At 25.1% G+C, this 21,855-nt stretch overlaps 1 protein-coding gene across 1 annotated transcript; it reads right to left on the reverse strand.

Moving 5' to 3' along the window:
* Positions 1–5,113: 5,113 nt before the first annotated feature.
* Positions 5,114–17,207, reverse strand: mAChR-A (muscarinic Acetylcholine Receptor, A-type). The gene is made up of 5 exons (XM_011505866.1): positions 16,518–17,207; positions 14,599–14,878; positions 12,041–12,170; positions 9,815–10,156; positions 5,114–5,789 (listed from the first exon to the last, which is right to left on the reverse strand). Exons 1-5 carry the CDS (start codon positions 17,002–17,004, stop codon positions 5,178–5,180), a joined length of 1,851 nt encoding a protein of 616 aa, XP_011504168.1. The 5' UTR covers positions 17,005–17,207; the 3' UTR covers positions 5,114–5,177.
* Between the last annotated feature and the right edge of the window lie 4,648 nt (positions 17,208–21,855).

Consider the following 21,855-nt stretch of genomic DNA (forward strand, 5'->3'; position numbering starts at 1 on the left):
TTGAATATTTTAAATTTGGTTTGTAAATTTGTAGATATTATTGTACATATTTTATGTTTTATTAATTACATAAATATTTATTTTCTGTAAAAATGTTGATACATATTAGATTTAATAGAGTATATAAAATTTAAAAGCATAATTATTGAGAAAAAATCTAATTAGTGAAATTGTTATAATATATAGAACTCTTATATTTGCATGTATATTAATATGTCTATTGTTCATTAGTACACTGATTCAAAGATTTTCTTCATTTTGCAATTCAATTTCAATTTCATTTGTTTTTTTTTATAAAAGTATGTAATTGTTTTAATAAATTTTATTTATTTTTCACCAAGAAGTACAAACAGCTGTCGTTTACAGTAATATTGTTTACAGCTTGATTATTTAAATAAAAATTTTGTTAATGATTAGAATTAACTTTTTTCTTTAGTTTACAATCGTAATATAAGATTCATTTATTCATTGTATTCAATATATCATATTATTCAATTTAACGTTGTTTGTTATCATTTTTCAAACTATTTATAAGCAATCTTATCTCTTGTAGCTTGTATATGTATCATATATTTATATCATTTTTAGATTTTTCTTTGGTTTAGGTTGATGTTAAATTCTTAAATAAAAATTTTTTAAATTTCGATATTAAGATCTCTGGTTAAACATTTTCAAGAGAATTATTAAATGCATTACTTTGAATGGAATTTAAAATAATAATAAAATAAATAAAACAAAAATGGAAGTATCAATTTATAAATGTTGATTATATATATTTTTTAGTATACTTACAATTATGTAAAATTTTAAGTATACTAAATTATATTTAAGAAACTCCCAATTGTAATATAATAAACTTTTAAAAAGATATTTGTTATATTGTATAAATAATTATTTAACAGAGATTATTTAAATATTATATAATTTTAAAAATAAACGCCTAGTAGAATTGACCCTGTACGGTGCGACTACTTTTTTCTTATGCTTCATTCATAATCTTTAATTAATGTTGTTGACTAAATTCATATTTTTTTCAGCAATTAGATTAATAAATATGCGTTTTTTTTATTACTAATAAAAATGAACAAATACAAATACATTTTGTTTTAAAATATTTGAATATAGTGCAATGCTATAATGATTGATACAATAAATAATGAATAGCCATTTAAAATTTTAATCATTTCGATTATCAAAATCTTCATCTACAATATAAATATATTCTACACATTATTTTTTAAATCGCGCGTACATATTTAATACATGTAAATGTGTAAAGGTGAAAATGCGTTATTCGTATAAGTTACGCGTACATTATTATGCGACTCATTCATAAGAAATATACGATATAATATTATTATAGTTTCATTTATATTTTACTCGATGCTGTCTGTCGGACTGTCATTTATCTCTTCTTTCCTTCGACATTTCGGGTCATGTTAGTTAGGCCCGTTCACTTGTGCAATCATAAAGCATTAATTTGGCACATTTAATTAGAATGTCATTTTTTCAGTACGGAAGCTTTTTCGATTCTCAATTTGTTCATGTTATTGTATTATTTTTACTCATTTTCTACTTACATATATGTATATTATGTCAATAATTCGTGCACTATTTCGATTTTCTTTCTCGATATAAATTAGCCTTTACATTATAATGTCGACTTAGATACATCTAAAATTCATCGTTATTCTGTTTCACTGTTAAGGTTCCTAGCTGCCCTTGTAGATGCGATAAACTATTTTTTTATTACCTATGTAATTGTATTTTACATTCGACTCGCAGTTTCGCAGGAGCCATCGCATTTTCAGTCACAGCGGTTAATTAAGTATATATTATAAATATCAGGTGCCTCGTCATCATTATCGTCACTCATGCATTTCTTTGTTTGTACAATGAAGGAATAATAAATCTTTTTAACAGTACAATCGATAAAAATTGAAAAAAATGAACTATAATTTTGTCATGCACCTTCATTCTTTCACTTAATTACGCAATATATGCAGCTATCTTAGTATATAGTGCATTTATTTATTTATTTGTAAATTGATTTTTGTAAAAAAATTCTGTATACACATTATGCCGTACATAAATGGCTATAGTGAATGTTCTTTTCTTTTCTTTTTTTCGTTAATTTTTCGAATTCTATGTCTATAGAAGTGTATAAATCGAGTATACTGAGTATTTATATTTACATTCATCTTAATATGTTATATTATGACAAATTATATTATGAAATTATTATCTCTGATGTATTCAATATTTTTATATTTGTTGCAAGAAAAAACATTATTATAACAAATTTTCATTATTGATACTATTTGATTCCTTTTTAATTACAATTAATGATCACTTGTTTAATTAATCAGTTGTTAAAGTATTAAATAAATCATAATACATTATTTCTGTATTTTAAGATAGTCTGAGACATGAGTATTGCATTAATTTACAAATTCCATTATTTAAAATCATTTATAACCTCAAAAATTAGTGAAAATATTCGATTTTTGTGCGGGTTATTTCTTTAATCATTGCCCAAACATGTCTCATCATTGTCAATGATTAAATATAAATAAAGGTGTTTTGTTTCAGTTATTTCAAAATCAAGGACAAATGACAATACTTTAATTGAAAATTCTCAATTATATTTCGTATAAGTTGATGAACTTGATAATGAAAATTAGTTAACAAAAAAAAACAGGAACATCTATGATTAAAAAAATTTCTTTAAAACGATAATCATTTAAACATTTAATTTTTTTTAGTATAAAATATTTCTGTAGCAATGCAGTGTTTTACAAATAATTATTTTGAACAATTTGTTTAAAAATAAACTAATTTTTCTAATATTGAAAATTTTTTCAAGAAGAGAAAATAGAAAAACAATGTTATGGTTTTCAACATTTGTCAACATTTTTTGGCAAAAATAATTTCTTTTTTTGAATTGAAATCTGTCAAATTTTACTTTATTTTGACTGAAAAGATACTCTAACGATGCATGTATAAAAGTCCGTCGATAGTATAAAAATAGAAAAGAGTACAATATTAATTTGATTTAATTTTTTAATTTAATTTCAATAATACAATAAATAAAATTTAATATATTTTAATTTTAAAATAATATACGTTACTTATTGTTTATTAAATAATTATTTACTATTATAATTTTATTTTTTATAAAATCAAAAAAAGGAAGATAAATCTTCATTTATGCTGAAAAAGTTATAATTATTGTTGAATGCGATTAAGTTCAATTTTATACTTCAAATATTTAAAAATAAAAAATATTTGTAAGTAAACAAGATAAAAATAATATTGCATAGTTTAGTCTAATCTAATAATAAAATAAAGTAGTAAAAATAATACTTGTGTAATAACCGAACGCTGTCGTGGGTGAAATTTGTCAAGCATAATAAAAAATACGGGAATTAACTAATTGCATCCTTTGCATGAATTTTTTTACATACAAAGAGAGAGGGAGGGTGAGGCGGATGAGAGTAAGAGATATGATGAAAGTACCGTTTGTTTTAAAAGAGACATTCAATGTCAAGTCTGTAAGAATGGAAAATTATTTTGTTATCAAATACGAAAAACATGATAAAACGTCTATTTTTCGAGTATATTGCTCGTACGTGTGTCTGTATGTATATACACTTTACCTAAAGTTTTATTTAAAATTTTTGTCTCTATTACCGTCAAATAGGTATAGTATTATTTCTGTAGATTTATCAATTTTCCTTTTATAAAAATCGACTATAACATGATTTTGATAATGTTTAATATTTTGATGATGGCTAATAAGTAGGAATTCCTGAACCAGTTTAATTAATTTTATCGTGCATTGTTTAAGCAGTCTAGTATGGTACAAGGATGTATCTATGGTCGTTACTTTTTTCCTTTTCTTGCATTTATTTCTTTGATATTTCATCTTTATACATATATACATGTAGTTGTACGTATTCACGCTCTTACTTTTACAGATTTTCTGATGACAACACAGTGCAAAAAGGAACTTTCAGCTGCTCATACGTGACAAATTTAAAAACCTTTTTTCTCTTTCCGTCCCTATCGATAAGAAAAACATTTTCTCCTTTTATGATACATCCGTTATGTTTTTGTATATAATATATATCCAATATTTATGTATACACGAATACATGGGTATGCATTTTTATATAATGATAAATTCAGTGTACTGTTATTCTCTCTACAAAGGTGTATTTTTAGGTTATGGTTTTTCATTTATTTGTAATTTCAACGTCCTATTTTAAAATTTATTTTTTCTTTGAAATGTAATCCTATATGAATATATGTGCTTATACACACGCATGCATGCAAACATTACAAAATATTTAATTTCTTGCACATGTGTATTTTTATGAGAAACAGTGATAGTTGCTTTATAGTACCAACATGACAAGGTTTATCCGATTTTAATTAAAAAAATTATCGTATTTTTAATTTAAAATATTTATATTGAATTACAATTTCTACAGAATTTAAATGATTTCCTCCGACGGTAAGTATTAAGTAGTAGTCTTTTAATATGATTTATTCTTCGCAAATAAAAATTGTCATATACAAAGTACAAAGGATGTCTTTTATAAATTTAATTATTTATAACATGGTATAGCTGTTAGAAATTCCGTAACAAAATTAATATGCAAATAAAAGTATTTATAAGATACATTTTTATAAAGAAGTAAAGATAATAATTATTATGTTAAATATTTTTATTCTGTTTGACGGAAAAATGAAAAATTAATATCTGCTTCTTTTCATATAATATGATAATTTAAATATCCCTTTATTGGAATAATATGTTAAACGGTATTCAGTTAACCAATCCAAAGGGTGACCATTACAATTTTTATTTTCATGCATGCAATATAGCAATGTGTATATTAAGAGTAATCTTATTGAATTGAATTTATTGATTTATATCAATTGCTATGTTGATTAGCCGATTAGGATTAGCATAATAACAGTTTGTTCATTATATAATTTGTTTGATTAGAGTTACGTCTGACGCCTAATAAATTAAGTATTAAGCGTTCAACCAGTCATAAGAATTTAATAGTCATTAATGACAACAAAGAGTGCCACTATAAATAGAAAAAAGTGAATAAGCGAGCTCAGAGCTTTTTCGTAAATGAAATGATCAAAAGAATACATCCTTAGTAGCCTCGATTCACTGCAGTTCTGTTTCTGCTATGCCACTTACACTTGAGAATGCGTACATAGGTCCTACGAAATGTAGCATTACAAAGAGCATAACAGACTGGGTTGACTGTGCTGTTAATGTAGCAGAGATAATAGAAGAAGTCCCAAAGCTCTTGGGGTATACAACCTGTACAGGCCGTCAGAGGCTTAAGGAGTACGAGAATGTTGTAAGGTGTCCAGGTGAAAATGAAGGCCGCGAGAATAGCCGAAAGTGTCTTGGCTGCTTTCTTTTCTTGAGACTTTTTTTTCTTTTTTGCTGGCGCTTTAGAAGCTGGACTCTTACTCACAACTTTTCCGATGTTTTTGGCGCTCAGTGGTATCCTCACGTCTTGCATTTGGGAGGGTCGACGCATCAGAGCTTTCCCGTCGTCGTTGCTCGTTGTTACTATGATCTCTTGATTGGAATTGTTTAACTCTACATTTGAGCGCATTGGATGAAAGCTTATCACGTCGTCTGCGAACATTTTTATGGTGGGTGCTTCGACGGTTCCGTATCTACCCAGGATTTGCGCCTCCTTGCCGCGTGGAACTGGTGGTGCTGGTAACCTTATTAATATCGTATACACCTGCACGATAGAGAAAGTCGGTTTTCGTTACTTTATTTTTTGGTTGAAAATCGGAGTATTTTATTTTGGTACATTAAATTAATTAATCAACTCGATCCATTTGATAATAATTTAACATAATAACATCATTGATTTATTTTCTAGAATTTTATAATTTTAAGATATATTTTAAGGTATAAAAAGAAAAATGTTAGTTGTTACAATTATTTATATATTAATATGTAACAAAGAAGTATATTTATAATTTAAAACAGTGAAATACTTACCATTTTACATAATTAAAAATTTAATTAATTTAAAATAAAAAAAATTATTGATACATCCACTAAAAATTATGGTGTATAGCATAAGCATTATCTACATTTAAAATTGTCATTCAAAAATATTTTTTTTAAGGAACAAATATCTATAATATATATAAAATTTTTGAAATACGGACAAATATTTTTGCATTGTGCATAAAATTTCGCAATATTAATAATTGCAAATATTTGGCTAATCTAATATTCTTTCGTTATAAGAATAACGCAAAATGAAATTATCTACAATTCTATTCTAACGACTATTCTATACAACTTTATAATTCTTCTTAAGAATGCAGAATTCAAAATGTTTTTATTATGCCACGTATTTAAATTATTTATATCAGTAATTGATCTAATACTATTTTTTTATTTTAAGTAAATTGAATTCGTTTATTCTTTATTTTACCTATTTTAATTTATACTATTAAAATAGTTCAAATAATTTTATGTTAAAAATGAAATTCGATGATTCATAATTTATTTATTATACTAAAAACAACTAGCATGATTTTAGGGAAAAAATAAAATAAATTACGAAGTTATAAGAAATAAGATAAAAATTATATGTTGCAAGTTAAATTAATTTCTATATCGTATATTCGTAAATTCGATACAATATAATTACTTTTCAACTAGGCAGATATTAGCATTATTTTTATAATATTATTGAGTTTAATAATTTAATGTATCAATTAGTTTGATTAATGTATAATCATCAAGAAAATTTAATATATCATATTATATATTAACAAACGTAAATGGCATTTCGTATATTAATTGTGTCATGTAAGAGTAAGTTCAATATATTTTTAGTATAATAGTATTTAATATTTGTATCACTTTAATATATTTCAAGGATAATTTTATCTATAGATTAATATAATATTTATTTATATACGGAACTATTTAGATTGTTGACATTTATAATCTCTTTAAATTTAAAAATTCATCTAAATTTTTAGTATCAGCTTTTTTCTTTCAACGTGCATACTTAATTCATCGTTTTCATCAACTCCATATCACCATATGGAATCAAATTTATTTGTATATCAAGTTGGCAGCTAATATGACGAAATTGACGCATGCTTTATTTTCGAAAAAAGTATGAAACGAGAAAGTGTATAATGCGATTGTTTCTTCGCGATTGTTCTCAAATGTTAGAAATATTAATTGGCCATAGATTGTTAATGTAATACGAAATGCGTTTGGAGTACTAGAGTTGTAATAATATTTGTTCAGTTTGAATAGCTGGACCGCGATAAAAGACGGGGAGCAGTAAATTTTGGCATTCAGCCAGACTTCCAATGTATACTCAAGGATTACCACCTAGATAGATTCTATTATTTTATGAACTTGCGTTTAGGCACAATTAAAATCACCCTCGGGTGTGCCTACTTAATTTATTGATTTTTTTTTCAATATCATGCACAAATCGAGATTTTTTATAGCTTCAAGGATTTTACCTTTTTATAGGTTAATAATATGTACACGTAAGTAACATAAAAAATTACCTTGTTCTTGTCATACATATTATCAAATAGAATATATAAATGAGCAACTACAAAAAAATTTTTAAGTTTGCTTACATAAAGTTTATATTATTATTTATATATTCTATTTATACACACATATTAACGCTTCAAGTAGGATGTATTGCTACAAAATAATTATCTACTTTTACTGGCTATTATTATTTTAATTGTTTCATATTCTATTTCAAGATTAATACCATTTTTCATAACTAAATCAGGAAAGATATCAAAGAAAAATATGATAATTTTCAATGAATTTTGTTTCTTTTTTTAATATTTTAAAACAATCTTTAAGAATTGTTTCCTAGATTATAATAAATCTTGATTCATTTTCTTAATATTTAAATTTACTTAATCTCTATTTTGTTTAAATTTTCTCCATATTTGATCATCCAATAATTTAAAAATTTTTATAATAATATATTTGCAGATGTATGAAAATTTATTTAGAGATTTTATGCAAATTGAAGAATTAACAATAAAATTATATTATATAAAATTCCCTTATTTTTATTAAAAAACAATCAATTGAATGTTATATATAAGTTAATTATCATAGATAAGGATAAAGACTTTGAAATCTTACCAACTAAGATTCTTTTCCAATTTGTTCTTCCAATTTAGAGAATCTTATTAAATTTATTTTACTGATTACTGATCGATATATAATAGACAGTATTTAAGTCTCTTTATTTTACTTATTTGATTAAAATATTATATAAAAAACCCATATGCAATGACATTGAATTATAAATTTGTTAACTAAATAAAAGTTGTATTGTAGATATAATTTATATCACTTATAGAATATAAACTTTGTCCTGTTTAAATATAGACTATTTATACTAAGATAGACTTTTCGATAGATTTGAGTTTCTATTTAAAATCTTAAATTAAAGTATAATATTAATATTGTATAAAATTATTATCTTTAAATATAATTTTATATAATAAATATATAAATATATAATAAATATATAATAAATATATAAATGAATTTGTGAAACATTATATCTTTATATCATAATAATGTTAATATGTGAAAATCATTTTTTCATAAATTAAATAACAAAGATTTTTGATATGCGGCAATAGATAATTATATAAATATTAATAATTAAAATAAAACAATATTTTCCCATTAAAGTACTAATATAATTTGGAAATATGTAATCAGTTGTTAGAAATATATAGCAAAAATACCAAACGAATAAATATTTCATATTTATTTCGATATTAAAACTTAATCGATTTTTACGAATGAATACTGTGTCTGAAAATCTTTATAAACGACAAGATGTTTTGTCTTTTATTAAAGATTAAATATGCATAATGGAATTATGTTACTGAATTTTTTTTACAAAATTATATAAGTTTTGGTAGTAAGCCTTCCATTGTATCTATATATCAACATGTGTTAGATATCCAATTGAAATTTATTACTTTAAACTACGCTAAAAATATATCAGTTTATATAGCTGATAATTAATACACAATATTTATATAAATAAGCTATGACAACGTACATAAAACTAAGCATAAATTGTTTGGTAATTCTAAGATAAAAAATTACGATATAAACATTAAAAAATATAAATAAAATTGTTCATTTTCACGATTGAAATTTTGCTTATTTTTGCATATTTGTAATTTACTAAAGTTATTTTCTTCAATAAATAGACATCTGGAAATATTTAGGAAATTACAATGTCTAAAGGCAAGTTCTGACCTCTCTAATTTTCTGAGTTCTCTACTTTTATAATGCATTATATTTGCATTAATGTAATAAACGTCATATTGTTCATTTTGTTATTGATATACATCTTACGTGATATTGTTACTTTATATATCTAATGCAAGTATTTTAAAAAGTTAAATAACCTATATAATATCTTCATTAACTTTATTAAATTTCACAGACTTGTTTTTCATTTAATGATTGATGACTAATTACTGACTAATTAACAACTAATAAAAATGACCTCGAATATTTTCCCTGTTAGGATTTAATTTTAAATGGTATAGACTTGTTACAATACCTACAACCATACACACATACATGCGCACGCGCGCACCTATATATATATATAAATAAATAAATAGACTTGGAACAACGATTTATAATAAGAGTTTCAAATTTTAAATGTAAGCTAATTGGCCTTGGAATCAATCTGGTTGCTATTCTCACCGAGTCATTCGTCATGTTCTTGCTGGCGATAGTGCCAGCGCTCGTTGCCCCGGAAGCTCGTAACGCCGATGGCCTTACGTATTCTGCTTGCTGTTCAAGCCTGTCAAGATTCAGGCTTGTCGATTGAACGACGCCGAAGGAGTCGCAACGCGACATTACACTTGCGACTGGTGTTTCTAGCGAAACAGGAGTCAATGTATCATCAAAAGCAGCAGCTGTGCGACTACTTTCTGGGCCACCCACCTCGTCCTCATCATCATCCTCATCCTCATCCTCGCGGCCGCTGTGCCACCACGCGATGCACCACATCTTTAGCCAAGTCCACGAGAGCGGTCGGTGCTTCTGAAAATCGTGATACTGTATTGATATTGTGAAGTCGGAGACCCGTAATATTCTTACTTTTAGTGAAAGCAGTATTTATATGACAACGAAAATTTCCTTTAATTTTCTCTTTTACTTTTTTAAATTTAAGATTACTTTATCAAGATGAGTCAAAAATGCCAGTGATCATCATTAATTTCATTTAATAATTGCATTTTTTTATACTATTAAAAAAATTATCTTTTATTTTTGGATTGAAAAAGCTTAGCTGATTACATTTAAGATTTATTGATTTTTTAGAGCTTAAATGTTCCTCTAAAAGAAAGCTATTATTTGTAACATCTTTTCAAATAATTTTCTACTAGTTGAAAATCTAATTTTTGTCCTTAATATATAATTGAAAATATACAACATAGAATTTTGGACGAATACAAATATTATTGTTTTGTTTTTTGGTTTTTATTTTTTTTTTTCTTATACATAATTATTCATAAAATGATTTAATTTATATTTTATATACAAAATACATGGTCAGTGCTTAGTTTCATTATTCTTGATTCAGTTGTAATTATTTTTTCATCAATTTGTATAAATTATAAAGATTATTTTGTTTTTTATTCAGAATATCTATCTGCGTAAATATACATCGCGAAAAAAATTGTAAATTATATTTTTCGCTTCTACTTGTCTTAAAATATGGATTTATATTATTATTTAAGAAAATTTAATAGTACGGAATAATTAGAAAATTTTGATTTATTAAGCTTGTAATTAAATGTATTATATTTATTAATCAAAATAAAAATTCTCAAAGAGAAATTAAATGCAATAGTATAAAAACCTATCTATATTATTTACCATTGCATTCAATTTTTCTATTTGTCACGATTTTTAGAAGAACATATTGAATTAAGCGAATATGATGATATTTCATGATATTGAGTAAGTTATCAGCTCCAAATATTTTAAAATATAATCATGCTATAGATAAGTTTGTATATTTTGATATATATTTAAATAGAAAACTTGAAAAATTATAGTAATAATAAAAGCAATAAATATTTAATATAAAAGTAAATAAATTATAATTATTAGTTTGCTAATAAAGTATTCTGCTCTTTTTTGGAAATTATTATTATTGAGATGAATAATATAATTAAAAATAATATGATATAATCTATTATAATGAATTATTTATATTATATTTAAAAACAATTTCTATCATATTTAAAATGCATACTTTAATGCATATTTTAATTAAAATAATTCTGTAGTTTAGATTTATTTATTTATTTGTTTAAGTATTCATAAAATATATACATCAATAAAATATAATATAGCGTGTATTATAAAATAAGAATCAAGCCATATTTTCATTGCAGTATAATCTAATAAAATGAGTATAATAAAATATTGAATTGAAAATTATAAAATGATTATTAAGAGTAGCGTAAATAAAATAAACGAAGTTATTTACTGAAGCGCTGATTACAACAACAGAAAATATTAAAAAGCATATTTGGAATTTTTATTTCACTTATAAATTTCGGATTCGTTTTATTATTCTTACTTTTACTTTAAGTTTCGTATAAGGGTAATTGTTATTTTTATTATTTTAGCATCTAAAGCAATCCTGCGCGGGAATAAGCATATTTCTATTTTAAAATAAGATATAAAAAGTTTCATTGTCAAAGCATAGATGTCTGTAACATACGATGGAGTAGAAATATCTAAAATATTGTAAAAGAGTTACGTGTATTATATTTTCTTGGTGAATAAGAAGAAGAAATGAAAAAAAAAATTATAGGAAAAACGAATAAATTTCATATATAGGAGATATATTGATATTATTAAAATAGTATACAGTTCCGATTCATGAAGCAAAAGAAGAATATAATAACTTACTATCTTATGTTGAGGATAATGCCTGTCAAGATAGGAAACAGCAATATGCGTGGAATTCGCCTCATCTCCTGCTCCCGTACTTGATTCGCTTCTTGGCCTCCTGCACTCCTCCATATCCAAAGCCTCGTCGCTATGCAATAGGAAAAACGGTATATTACTTCGACTGTATTACTTCCTGTATTTTTTCTTTTGCTGGATTATTAGACTGCAATTTCTTTTTGTTGTTTACAGATAATGATCATAGACAAAATGAAAATAGATTATCATATTTAAAGTGGTACTCATTAGGTAAAGGAGGACTCCAAAATGATCAATTATGTCTACATATACTATGTAGCATATAAGAACGATTACTCGGAATACCTTTTTTGAATACACTTAGTAATTAAACGTTTCAAATAGTTTTCATACTATATTATTCCCAAATATATTTCACCATTTTATATTAATAATACTATTGTTCTTTATTTAAAAAAAAAAACAAGTTTTTATTTTGAGAGCTACTTCTTATTTTTGAACATTCAATATTTAAAAAAAATAACTTTATTAATAGTCTTTAAATCTGAAATAAATATTAAGACCACTATTTTTTTACTGTGTATCTAAAACGCATAATGATATCAAACATTTATATTTTTAATCAAATTAAATACAGCGTATGAACTATAACAAATATTGTCAAGTCTATTTAATTTTTGTATAATCTAAACAAATACTTTAATATCTTTGTCTAATAGTTTTTCATATAGAGTTGTAATTTTAATTAAATTTAATTGAATTATAAAATATTTAAGAAAATTGTAATTTTGTATATTTATTGAATTATTGTTAAGAAAAATAATTAAGTCAAGTCAATTTGAAATATTTTCATATAATTAATAATTTATTAAAATAATGTATCAATTTTCATAAAATTATTGAACCATCTGAAAAATAATTAGATGTGTTAAAATATGGTGTAAAAATATCGATTAGTAGAGTATTGTAGAAGAATGTAGTAAGATTTAAAAAAAGAGAAAAAACTAGTGGATAACTTTCTCTAACATTTTCTATAGTTAAAGCTTTTTCTCGAGTATATGTATGTAAAAATATTTTTGTTTAAATTTTTATATTTTTAAAATTTATAAAATAAGTTTTTGATTTATTATCTAATACTTTAAAATAGAAAGAAAAATAAAAGCTTTTTTTCTCATTTTCAAATATATAAATTATTATTTAATATTACAATACAGTGTCATTATACAATGACTAATTTTGTAATTAATAAAAAACAATATCGTGATATTATAAATCTTCATAAGAATGATTTTTAGAATATTAATGTAAATATTTTTTAATTCTACATAATTTTTAAATAAATTATAACTAAAGTTATTTTCAATTTAGTAGTAAATACTTAAAACCTTATGACTTAATATAGAAGTTTATTACTTAATACAAAATTTTCTATTTAATTATTGATGTAATTATACTTCTATATATATATGAAAAATATTTTTAAAAAAGAAATTTGAATTTATAGGTTAATTGAATTATAACGTATTACATTCGCTTATATACATATGTACATATATGTACATATTTATTATTTCACTGTACAGTTAGGAGATTTTTAAAATAAAAAATATAATTTCCTGTATTTATTTACCCTAATATCTGTGTTTTTTTTATTTTAATAGTTAAATAACATTAGTTTACTTGAATATATATATATATATATATATATATATATAATATTATTATCAATTCTAAGAAATTTATTATGTATAATACTAATATTTTTTTGACATAAGTAAATTGTTTCAATATTTACATAAAAATTATATATATATATATAAATTGTATTTAATTTTCATTTAATATAGTTTCGTGATCAGTCACTTCAGTTTTATAAAATCTTAATGTTTGATGTTTAGAAACGATATGTATATTTATTTAAATGCAATATTTTATATAATAAATAATATAATTTATTATTTTTTCATTATAAATATAAATTATATTAATTAGTAAATATTGGAGAAATTCTATAAACATTTGTAATTGAATTTTGTTCAATGAATAATATTTTTAACAGTGGAAATTCTGTTTATAAAGAATATTAAAAAGGTATTTTAAACATTATTTTGCTTTTATATTTTTACAAAATTGATTAAATTTATACTATGCGTTTCGACAAAATCAAAATAATTGTAACTAAGCAGTTTTTGTTATCTTTAAAAATAAAACATACGCTCTAATATTATATATTTATATATTATTTTTTCAATTTCTATTCACTTACAAAATTTGGAAAGTATGAAATTCGCAAGTCAATGGATCAAGAATGAAAGTAATTTCTTAAATGATAAATTAAATTTTTTAATCCTTATTAATAACAGAAAAGTAAATGTACAAATTAAAAAATATAACTTCATTAATAAGTGTCAAGTTTTGTTAAAATTCAAACTCAAAAATAAATTTTTCTTTTGTTAGACATATAAACAAATTGTTTTGCCTACGCTCCACAGTTTTTAAGCTGATATTCAAAAGTAATTTCCAAAACTTAGCAAACGAACCTGGAATTGCTCCGCTTACTTGCGTCCTGTTTGCCGGCCTGCAGATTGGGCAGATCCTTTTGTCGTTTCTCCGTCTCCTGCCAAATGCGCCAGTAGAGAAAGATCATTACAGTGACGGGAACATAGAAGGCGGCTATAGCTGTGCCGAATGTGATGTAGTGATTGGTCTCGATGAACTGAATGTAACAGGAGTATTCCGGAACCGTGCGCTCACCCTCAATGTATGGCCAGGCATATATCCAGGGCGGCCAGAGCAAGAGCGAAATTCCCCAAGCACATGCTGCAGAAGGATGTTAGCAAGTATACCTATCAGTTTGGTCTATTTTTGCCATATCGAGTGATTTAGGATAAAAAATATGCTTTGAACTCGTCTCCATTGATCGCGTATACGAATATGGGACTACCAATTCTGTGTGCATTTATGCATGATTGCGTATATGTAGCAACTAGTAATGAAGCGACGAAATTTCTTTTTGATACGATTTTTGTTGTAATCGATAGATAAGATTTCATTCCTTCATTATTAACAAAGGCTGTTTCTATGTTACTCGATCGCGATGTCGGAGGACTATTTAGGCGAACTAGTTGCATGGAAAGTAATTATACATATATATAATCCAAATATATAAATCCTAATATATGGTAGTGGTTTCCTCCTGTCGTATGTCACTTTAATGACACATGATTTTAGTAATACAGGTCACGAAAAACCTTTTCATTCTTGATGCTTGTTTTTATCACAGAACAATATCCGACGAAAGTATCTTTTCTACGATGCAATATTCTTTCACAATATATTACGTGTAAAACGTCGACCTATAGGCGACATTTTATGCGAAATTATGTTTATATTAAATATATTTTATTATTATTATATTATTTTTAGTATGTTTTTTTTAAGAAACCTGTTTCCACTATACTATATACTCAATATTGACTAACCTTAATCCCATATTATTCCAAAAGATAAAATGTTTATTACCCAGCGTAGAAAGTACATTTTCTAAATTAAGCATGATTATAATCATATTAAAAAAATATTTAAAGTTAGTTTTTCAAAACCCCCTTTAAAACTAGTGAAACTTATTATACATAATATTACAATTGGCTGCATATATTCATTTGTTTGTTTACCAATAATAATTTTCTTTAACTAATAAATAAAAAAAACATGAAGTTAAACAAATTATTATCACTTTTTATATGTTTTGTATTGGAGTTATATTGTATTTTTTGCATAAAACGTAGCTATATATATACATATAAGTTTATACAAGTTAAGTACAAAAAATTTACTTTACATATAGAATACATTTAATTATCATTAAATTTACTGTATTAGACATACTTCTATGTAAAATTTAAAAACGAACTTCATCAGTATTGAAAATAATTTTTCACTATTTTTCGATAAAAAAAATTATTATGTTAAGTGTTTAGAAATTAGAATTTTCGAAAAATAAAGAAATATATCTTTCAAAATCATTCAAAATTTTTGATAATATTTATAATATTAATTATATTAATGAAATATTGTTTTTTTATAACTTTTAAAATAATTATACAATTCATTATTCTTAAATTGAACATTAGTGCTATAGTAGTATTATTAATCCCTACAACAATAATGTAGATGAGTAAATTAAAATTTGACAAAGCGTTGCTTTTATTTATATCTTTATGTTTTTAAATATTAAATTTTTAAATATGTATTACAATATTGCTTATTTTTTTATTATTGATATTTATCTTTTAGATATAACATTTTTTAGGATTATGAATTATTTGACTTTATGAAGTGTATACGTGTTGAAGATTAGGCAATAGATTTCATGTTTATCGTAGCCGTTCAAAAGGATGTGCTGAAACGATTATCAAGACAGTTAATTAGTTCATAATTTGTTTCAACTACAACTCACCAATCATGATGCCAGCTTTAACAGTCGTTCTCTTAGCCCTGTAAGTGAGCGGCCTGGTAACGGAAAAGTACCTGTCGAAGCTGATTATGAGAAGGTTGAGTACGGAGGCGTTACTAGCCAGATAGTCAAGGGCCAACCATGTGTCGCAAATGTGGGAGCCGAGAGGCCAATAACCTAGCACTGTGTAGACGGTAAAAAGTGGCATGGATATAAGACCAATAGCAAAGTCCGCTACTGCTAGACTGAAGAGGAAATAATTCGAAATAGTTTGAAGTTGTTTATCGATTTTGAAGCTGACCATGACCATAATATTGCCGATAACTGTCACGAGGCTGAGGCAGGTAGCAACAATGCTAATGAGAATAACCTGCCAGAGGGTGTACTGACGGCCGAGTTTGTATTCATCGTCCCAGCCAGTAAGGTTGGCCTCCAGCAGACTGTTGTTTAAGTCCGGCAATAAGCTCGTCACAGCCAGCGTTACATTCATCCTTTTTCGGCTTTCTTCTTGGCTTCTTCCTCGTCTGTGCCCTTTATCGCTGTTGTCACTACTACCGCTTTTGTCACCCACCTACGCTCGAGTTGTAGTCCCACCGGAAATACTTCACTCTTTCTAGGTGTGCTCATATATTTGTATATTAAAAGGCCAGACGCCTAGTTTTACATGCTTTGCTGTCGCCAGTCCTGGCTCCTACGTTTGCCTTCGTCTGTTCGAGCACCACAAACTTCTTCCTCTACCAGCAGCCAGTTTCGAACACCTCGGCCACCGCGCCGCCGCCTCCGCCTAGCTATCCGTCTCACGAGCTGGAAACAACGTCAACTACATCCCACGACCTTTGCTCCAGCTACCGACACGAACATCGATTCTTCCTCTTCTTCGTCCTCAACCCTTGCTTCTTCTTCTGCAATCAGAAAAGCGGAACCTTCGTGAAAGGGTTGATCGCAATTGCACAGAAGGGAGGACAAGGTAAAGAAGGACGAAAGTTGGAATGTCAAATCACCACGACTACTCGTGTGAGCATTCTTTGCGAGTTATATAAGATGTACAAATATCAAATATTGTTACATTAAAATCTGGATTTCTTGCTTACTGGCAATTTTCTGTCACTCGGCTTTTCAAAAAGTCGAATTGCAGAGAATGTACGTGAGCATGGATCCTCTTGCAACCTGTATTGCCATCTATTCGATTACTTAAATATTCTAAATGTCAGAGATTGAATAAGCTAGACAAGCTACCCTCCCAATTTTTATCGATCACTGGGTGCACCTTATAATCTTTGGAATAACTTCATGTTACGGACCGATAAACCTGAGCTCACAATCCATTTTTACAAAAAATTATTCTGAAACTTTTATTTAGATTTTCTATTTATAGCTATATTTAGTCATAATTGACTAAAGAAGTTAAATATTTAATTAAGAAATAATTATAACTTCATTCGTATTTTTGCATACATAATATAGAATAATATTTACAGTTACATGCTTATTATTAACATTAATAGTCCAGGTAATTATAATTTTTTATGTCAGACAAATAAATAAAAATCAACTATATCACTAATTCATTTTAAATTTCGAGCAATATTTGAATAACATTAATAGTCCAGGTAATTATAATTTTTTATGTCAGACAATTATTGCTTTATCATCATGAATTTTTGTAATGTTTAATAACGTTTAATAATAATTAACATTAATTTCTTTATTCTCTGAATTTAAAGAACTTATAATATATAAATATGTAATATATTTTTTCAAAATATCTAAAGAATAACAAAAAACTGTAATTTAATATATCTAAGAAATAAAAAAATAAATATATATCGATATATTGATTAAATTGATGTATTTAAAGTAAGTGTATGAATATATATATATATATATATATATATAATATATTAGGTTTGAGAACAATTTAATAAATATAAATTAATATCAAAATATTTTAGTGTCATCTACTACATTTAAAGGTTAGATATTATTTTCATCTTTTAAATTTTATTTTTACTTACATATAATGTTTTATTCTATGAAAAATATTAAAAATGTATTCAAATTTAGTTTTCTTTAAATGGAAATATGAAAACAATCATTTACATATTGTTTTCTATTTTCAAATTCAATCTATTTTCAAAAAAGTTTAATATTTTAGTAATTAGATTATATATTATATTAATGCAAATTTTTCATTTCACTTTGTGATACATGGCAAATTAGATGACAAGTGCAATGAGCATAAGGTTCGCGTACTTAGTTTAACGACCTAGTTTAATGGCGTATCCTTAATTAAGATGGAGAAGCAACTCGATCGAATTATCAATAAAAATTATTTATCATAGATGTGTATACTCACTTAGTGAAGTCGCAGATTCGTTGCTGAAGCAGTGCATGTTAAATTCTGGTAAATACTGAGGACGTTCATTCGGCCCGTATCTGTGGCTTTTGAAGACACATGATGATAATGCATTTCGCGTAGAGACTGTGATATGTCGACGATCCCTTACCCATTAATAGTACTGCATCGTTGACGTCTTAAGCTCTGTAAGTACAACAGCCTTTTTTACAATAACCATCAAAGATGGTTATTGCGTCTCAGTGATTTTAATCGACCTTTTTTCCCATTGGATTTCTCATTCCAAGTATACTTTAACATTTATATTTCAAATGCTCACTTGTTCTATGTTATTTAAGTAGCAAAAATTATCAGCTTGACTGAGGACGCCAGAATATAGAAAGTAGAACAGAAGTTCAATCAAATTGCATTCTTATTATTTTACATCTAGATATAAAGTACTGTATGATCATTATTAATAAAATTTTAATACACTCAGAATATTAAAATTATTAAATAACATAACGTTTGTCAAAGTACTATATTAAAACCTTACGTTTAAAAACATTTTCTAATTTGTGCAATAACAAATGAAATGATAAATAATAACTTTAAACACAATTTAGTTTTTAAAAATTCAATTGCTACAAATATTAAAAATACAATATAAATATCTTTTTAAATTCTATTTCAATATTAACTTTATAACTCAATACAGTTTTCTCCTGAATTTAATTAAATACTATTAATTATTACGTGAATTAGTGTCGTCTGATAAAAAATTTCTTCCGTCAAAATTTATGATAATTAATAACGATGAAAGATTTTATAAGATTCTTGATGCTGTTAATAATATAGTTGAAATTTTTTATTTTATTCGGTATGTAAAAATAATATTAGTTAATATATATTATTTCAATTTTTATTTTTGATCAAAATTCACTTATTTTAATGTATTACATATTCCAAACCATAATAAATTTTCAAATCTATTATAATTTTTATAAGTTTTTAAATCACTCAAGAGTATATTATTGAAGGCATTAAAAATTATTCATATTAAAACAGGCTAAAAAATTTAAGCTAAGACATTTGTTTACATTCAATTTCTGTATACAGTGCTATACAAAATAATATTAATCTTGTTTTAGAAAAGATAAAACAACTTTTTTTTAAAGCATAGTTTTAAAGAATGTTTTAAGGATAATAATGAACGTTTTTAAGTTATTGCAACGTTAATTTCAAGTTGACAAATTTCGAAAAATCAAAATATAAACTAATATTGAAATTAAAAGAATAATAATAAATTTTTTTTAATATCAGACTTTTATTTTTTTATAAATTTTTATAAACTGACGTATATATATATACACATAAATATCAAAAGTATATATATATAATCAAACATATTCTTATACCTTTTTTATTTATTTCAATTATTATTATTTTATTTTAATTACTTTAGTAAAATATGAATTTGTTAAATTAGGTTTTGAAGTCTACAGTCAGTTTCATCGAATATCAATAAAATCAATTTTACTACTTTTTCGGATAATTCATTAAATAAAACTAGTATATGATTTAATGCATCTTTTTAAATTGATTGTATAACGTTCGACTATACAGAAAAATAGAATTTCTCTTTTAAAAAATTATTATATTTTGCTAATAAATGATATAACTTATAAAATATTTTATATTTTCAAATTAAACAATATATTTAATTAATAAATATGCTATGAAAAGGTATGTCAATAAAATGTTTACATTACTTAATATTCAAATTAAAATTGTAGCTATTGAAATGTTGTGAAGAATTAACTAGTTTTAAAAAATATGGAATTTAATTTTTGTAATTTTTGTGCAGATAATCTTATAATAATTTAAAAAATTTTGTTATGTTCGACCACTCTGTCTTCGGCCACATATATTTTCGTCAATAATTTCAGTTAATTTTTATTGATATTATATAACATATATATTAAAATATAACATGTTATTATTAAAAAAACTATATTTATGCTATATAAGAGTAATAAGACAAAAATACTTTTAGAAAACTATAATTTACGTTGATAATTCCACTTGTTATAATATAGGATAGATTTATTTCTTTACCATTTATACAAATTTTATACCCTTTTATACAAATTTTCTTTTTTAACGGAAATAATCAGTTTTTTATATAAATGCACTGTTCCATCTAAATTTTATCAAACTTTACAATAGAAGATATTTAAAAATGAGTGAAAAAATTGAAAATGAAAATGTAAAATTATAAAAATAGTACAATGACAACCGGAATCAAGATAATATTAACACTACTAATAGCGATAACAACAAAAAATAAGAGAAGTAAATGTATAAGTAAAGTAAGTGAATGTCAGTTCTCTGTATAAGTAACGGATAAGTAAATGTAAGTTCTATTAACGTTTTTGCGCTAGAATGGAAGAATTTAGTTTCCATATGTTCCAGTGTTTCTTATTAATCTTTTTGCTTCGTGTTGCCGCGAAAAGTATGGTTCTGAAAACTTTTGTAATCCAAATATCAAACTGACACACATGCTTAGTGTATGAACTTTTGCGAAGATGCAAACACTGTAGAAGTAAAACTTTCAATCGAAGGGTGAGTATCAAAGAGTCTCTTTCTTATTGTCTCCTTTTTGCTTTTACGATGGTGCTATATACAATATTGGTAGTAGTAGATCACCGAAGGCATTGACGGTCATCGTTTTTCCGTTTACGCGACCGATAATGAATATAATACAACGAGAAATAGAGTCAGATGCAAAGGAAGGAATGAAAGTATAAAAACAAAGAGAGATAGATATAAATGGCCGTGATGGATAGGGAGGTGGGGGATTGAGAGGAATGAAAAGTTGACGCAGAGTCTGTATGCTTTTGTTCAAAACAGAATATGAGAACAACGCATAAAAGCACATATTTTTGTATTTTAATGTAAGTTTCAATCCATTTGTGCGTAAGATAAAAGTGTCAATACCAGTGA

This window comes from Ceratosolen solmsi, unplaced genomic scaffold, assembly GCF_000503995.2.
Source record: "Ceratosolen solmsi marchali unplaced genomic scaffold, CerSol_1.0 scaffold7, whole genome shotgun sequence".
Taxonomy (NCBI): domain Eukaryota; kingdom Metazoa; phylum Arthropoda; class Insecta; order Hymenoptera; family Agaonidae; genus Ceratosolen; species Ceratosolen solmsi.

Bases quoted from the DNA above. Each gene is read 5' to 3' on its own strand.
- mAChR-A (XM_011505866.1), bottom strand. From the start codon at position 17,004: ATGAATGTAACGCTGGCTGTGACGAGCTTATTGCCGGACTTAAACAAC. The intron at 14,879-16,517 runs GTGAGTTGTAGT...ATCCTTCTGCAG, and splicing joins TAAAGCTGGCATCATGATTG to CATGTGCTTGGGGAATTTCG. The intron at 12,171-14,598 runs GTTCGTTTGCTA...CCTATTGCATAG, and splicing joins AGTAAGCGGAGCAATTCCAG to CGACGAGGCTTTGGATATGG.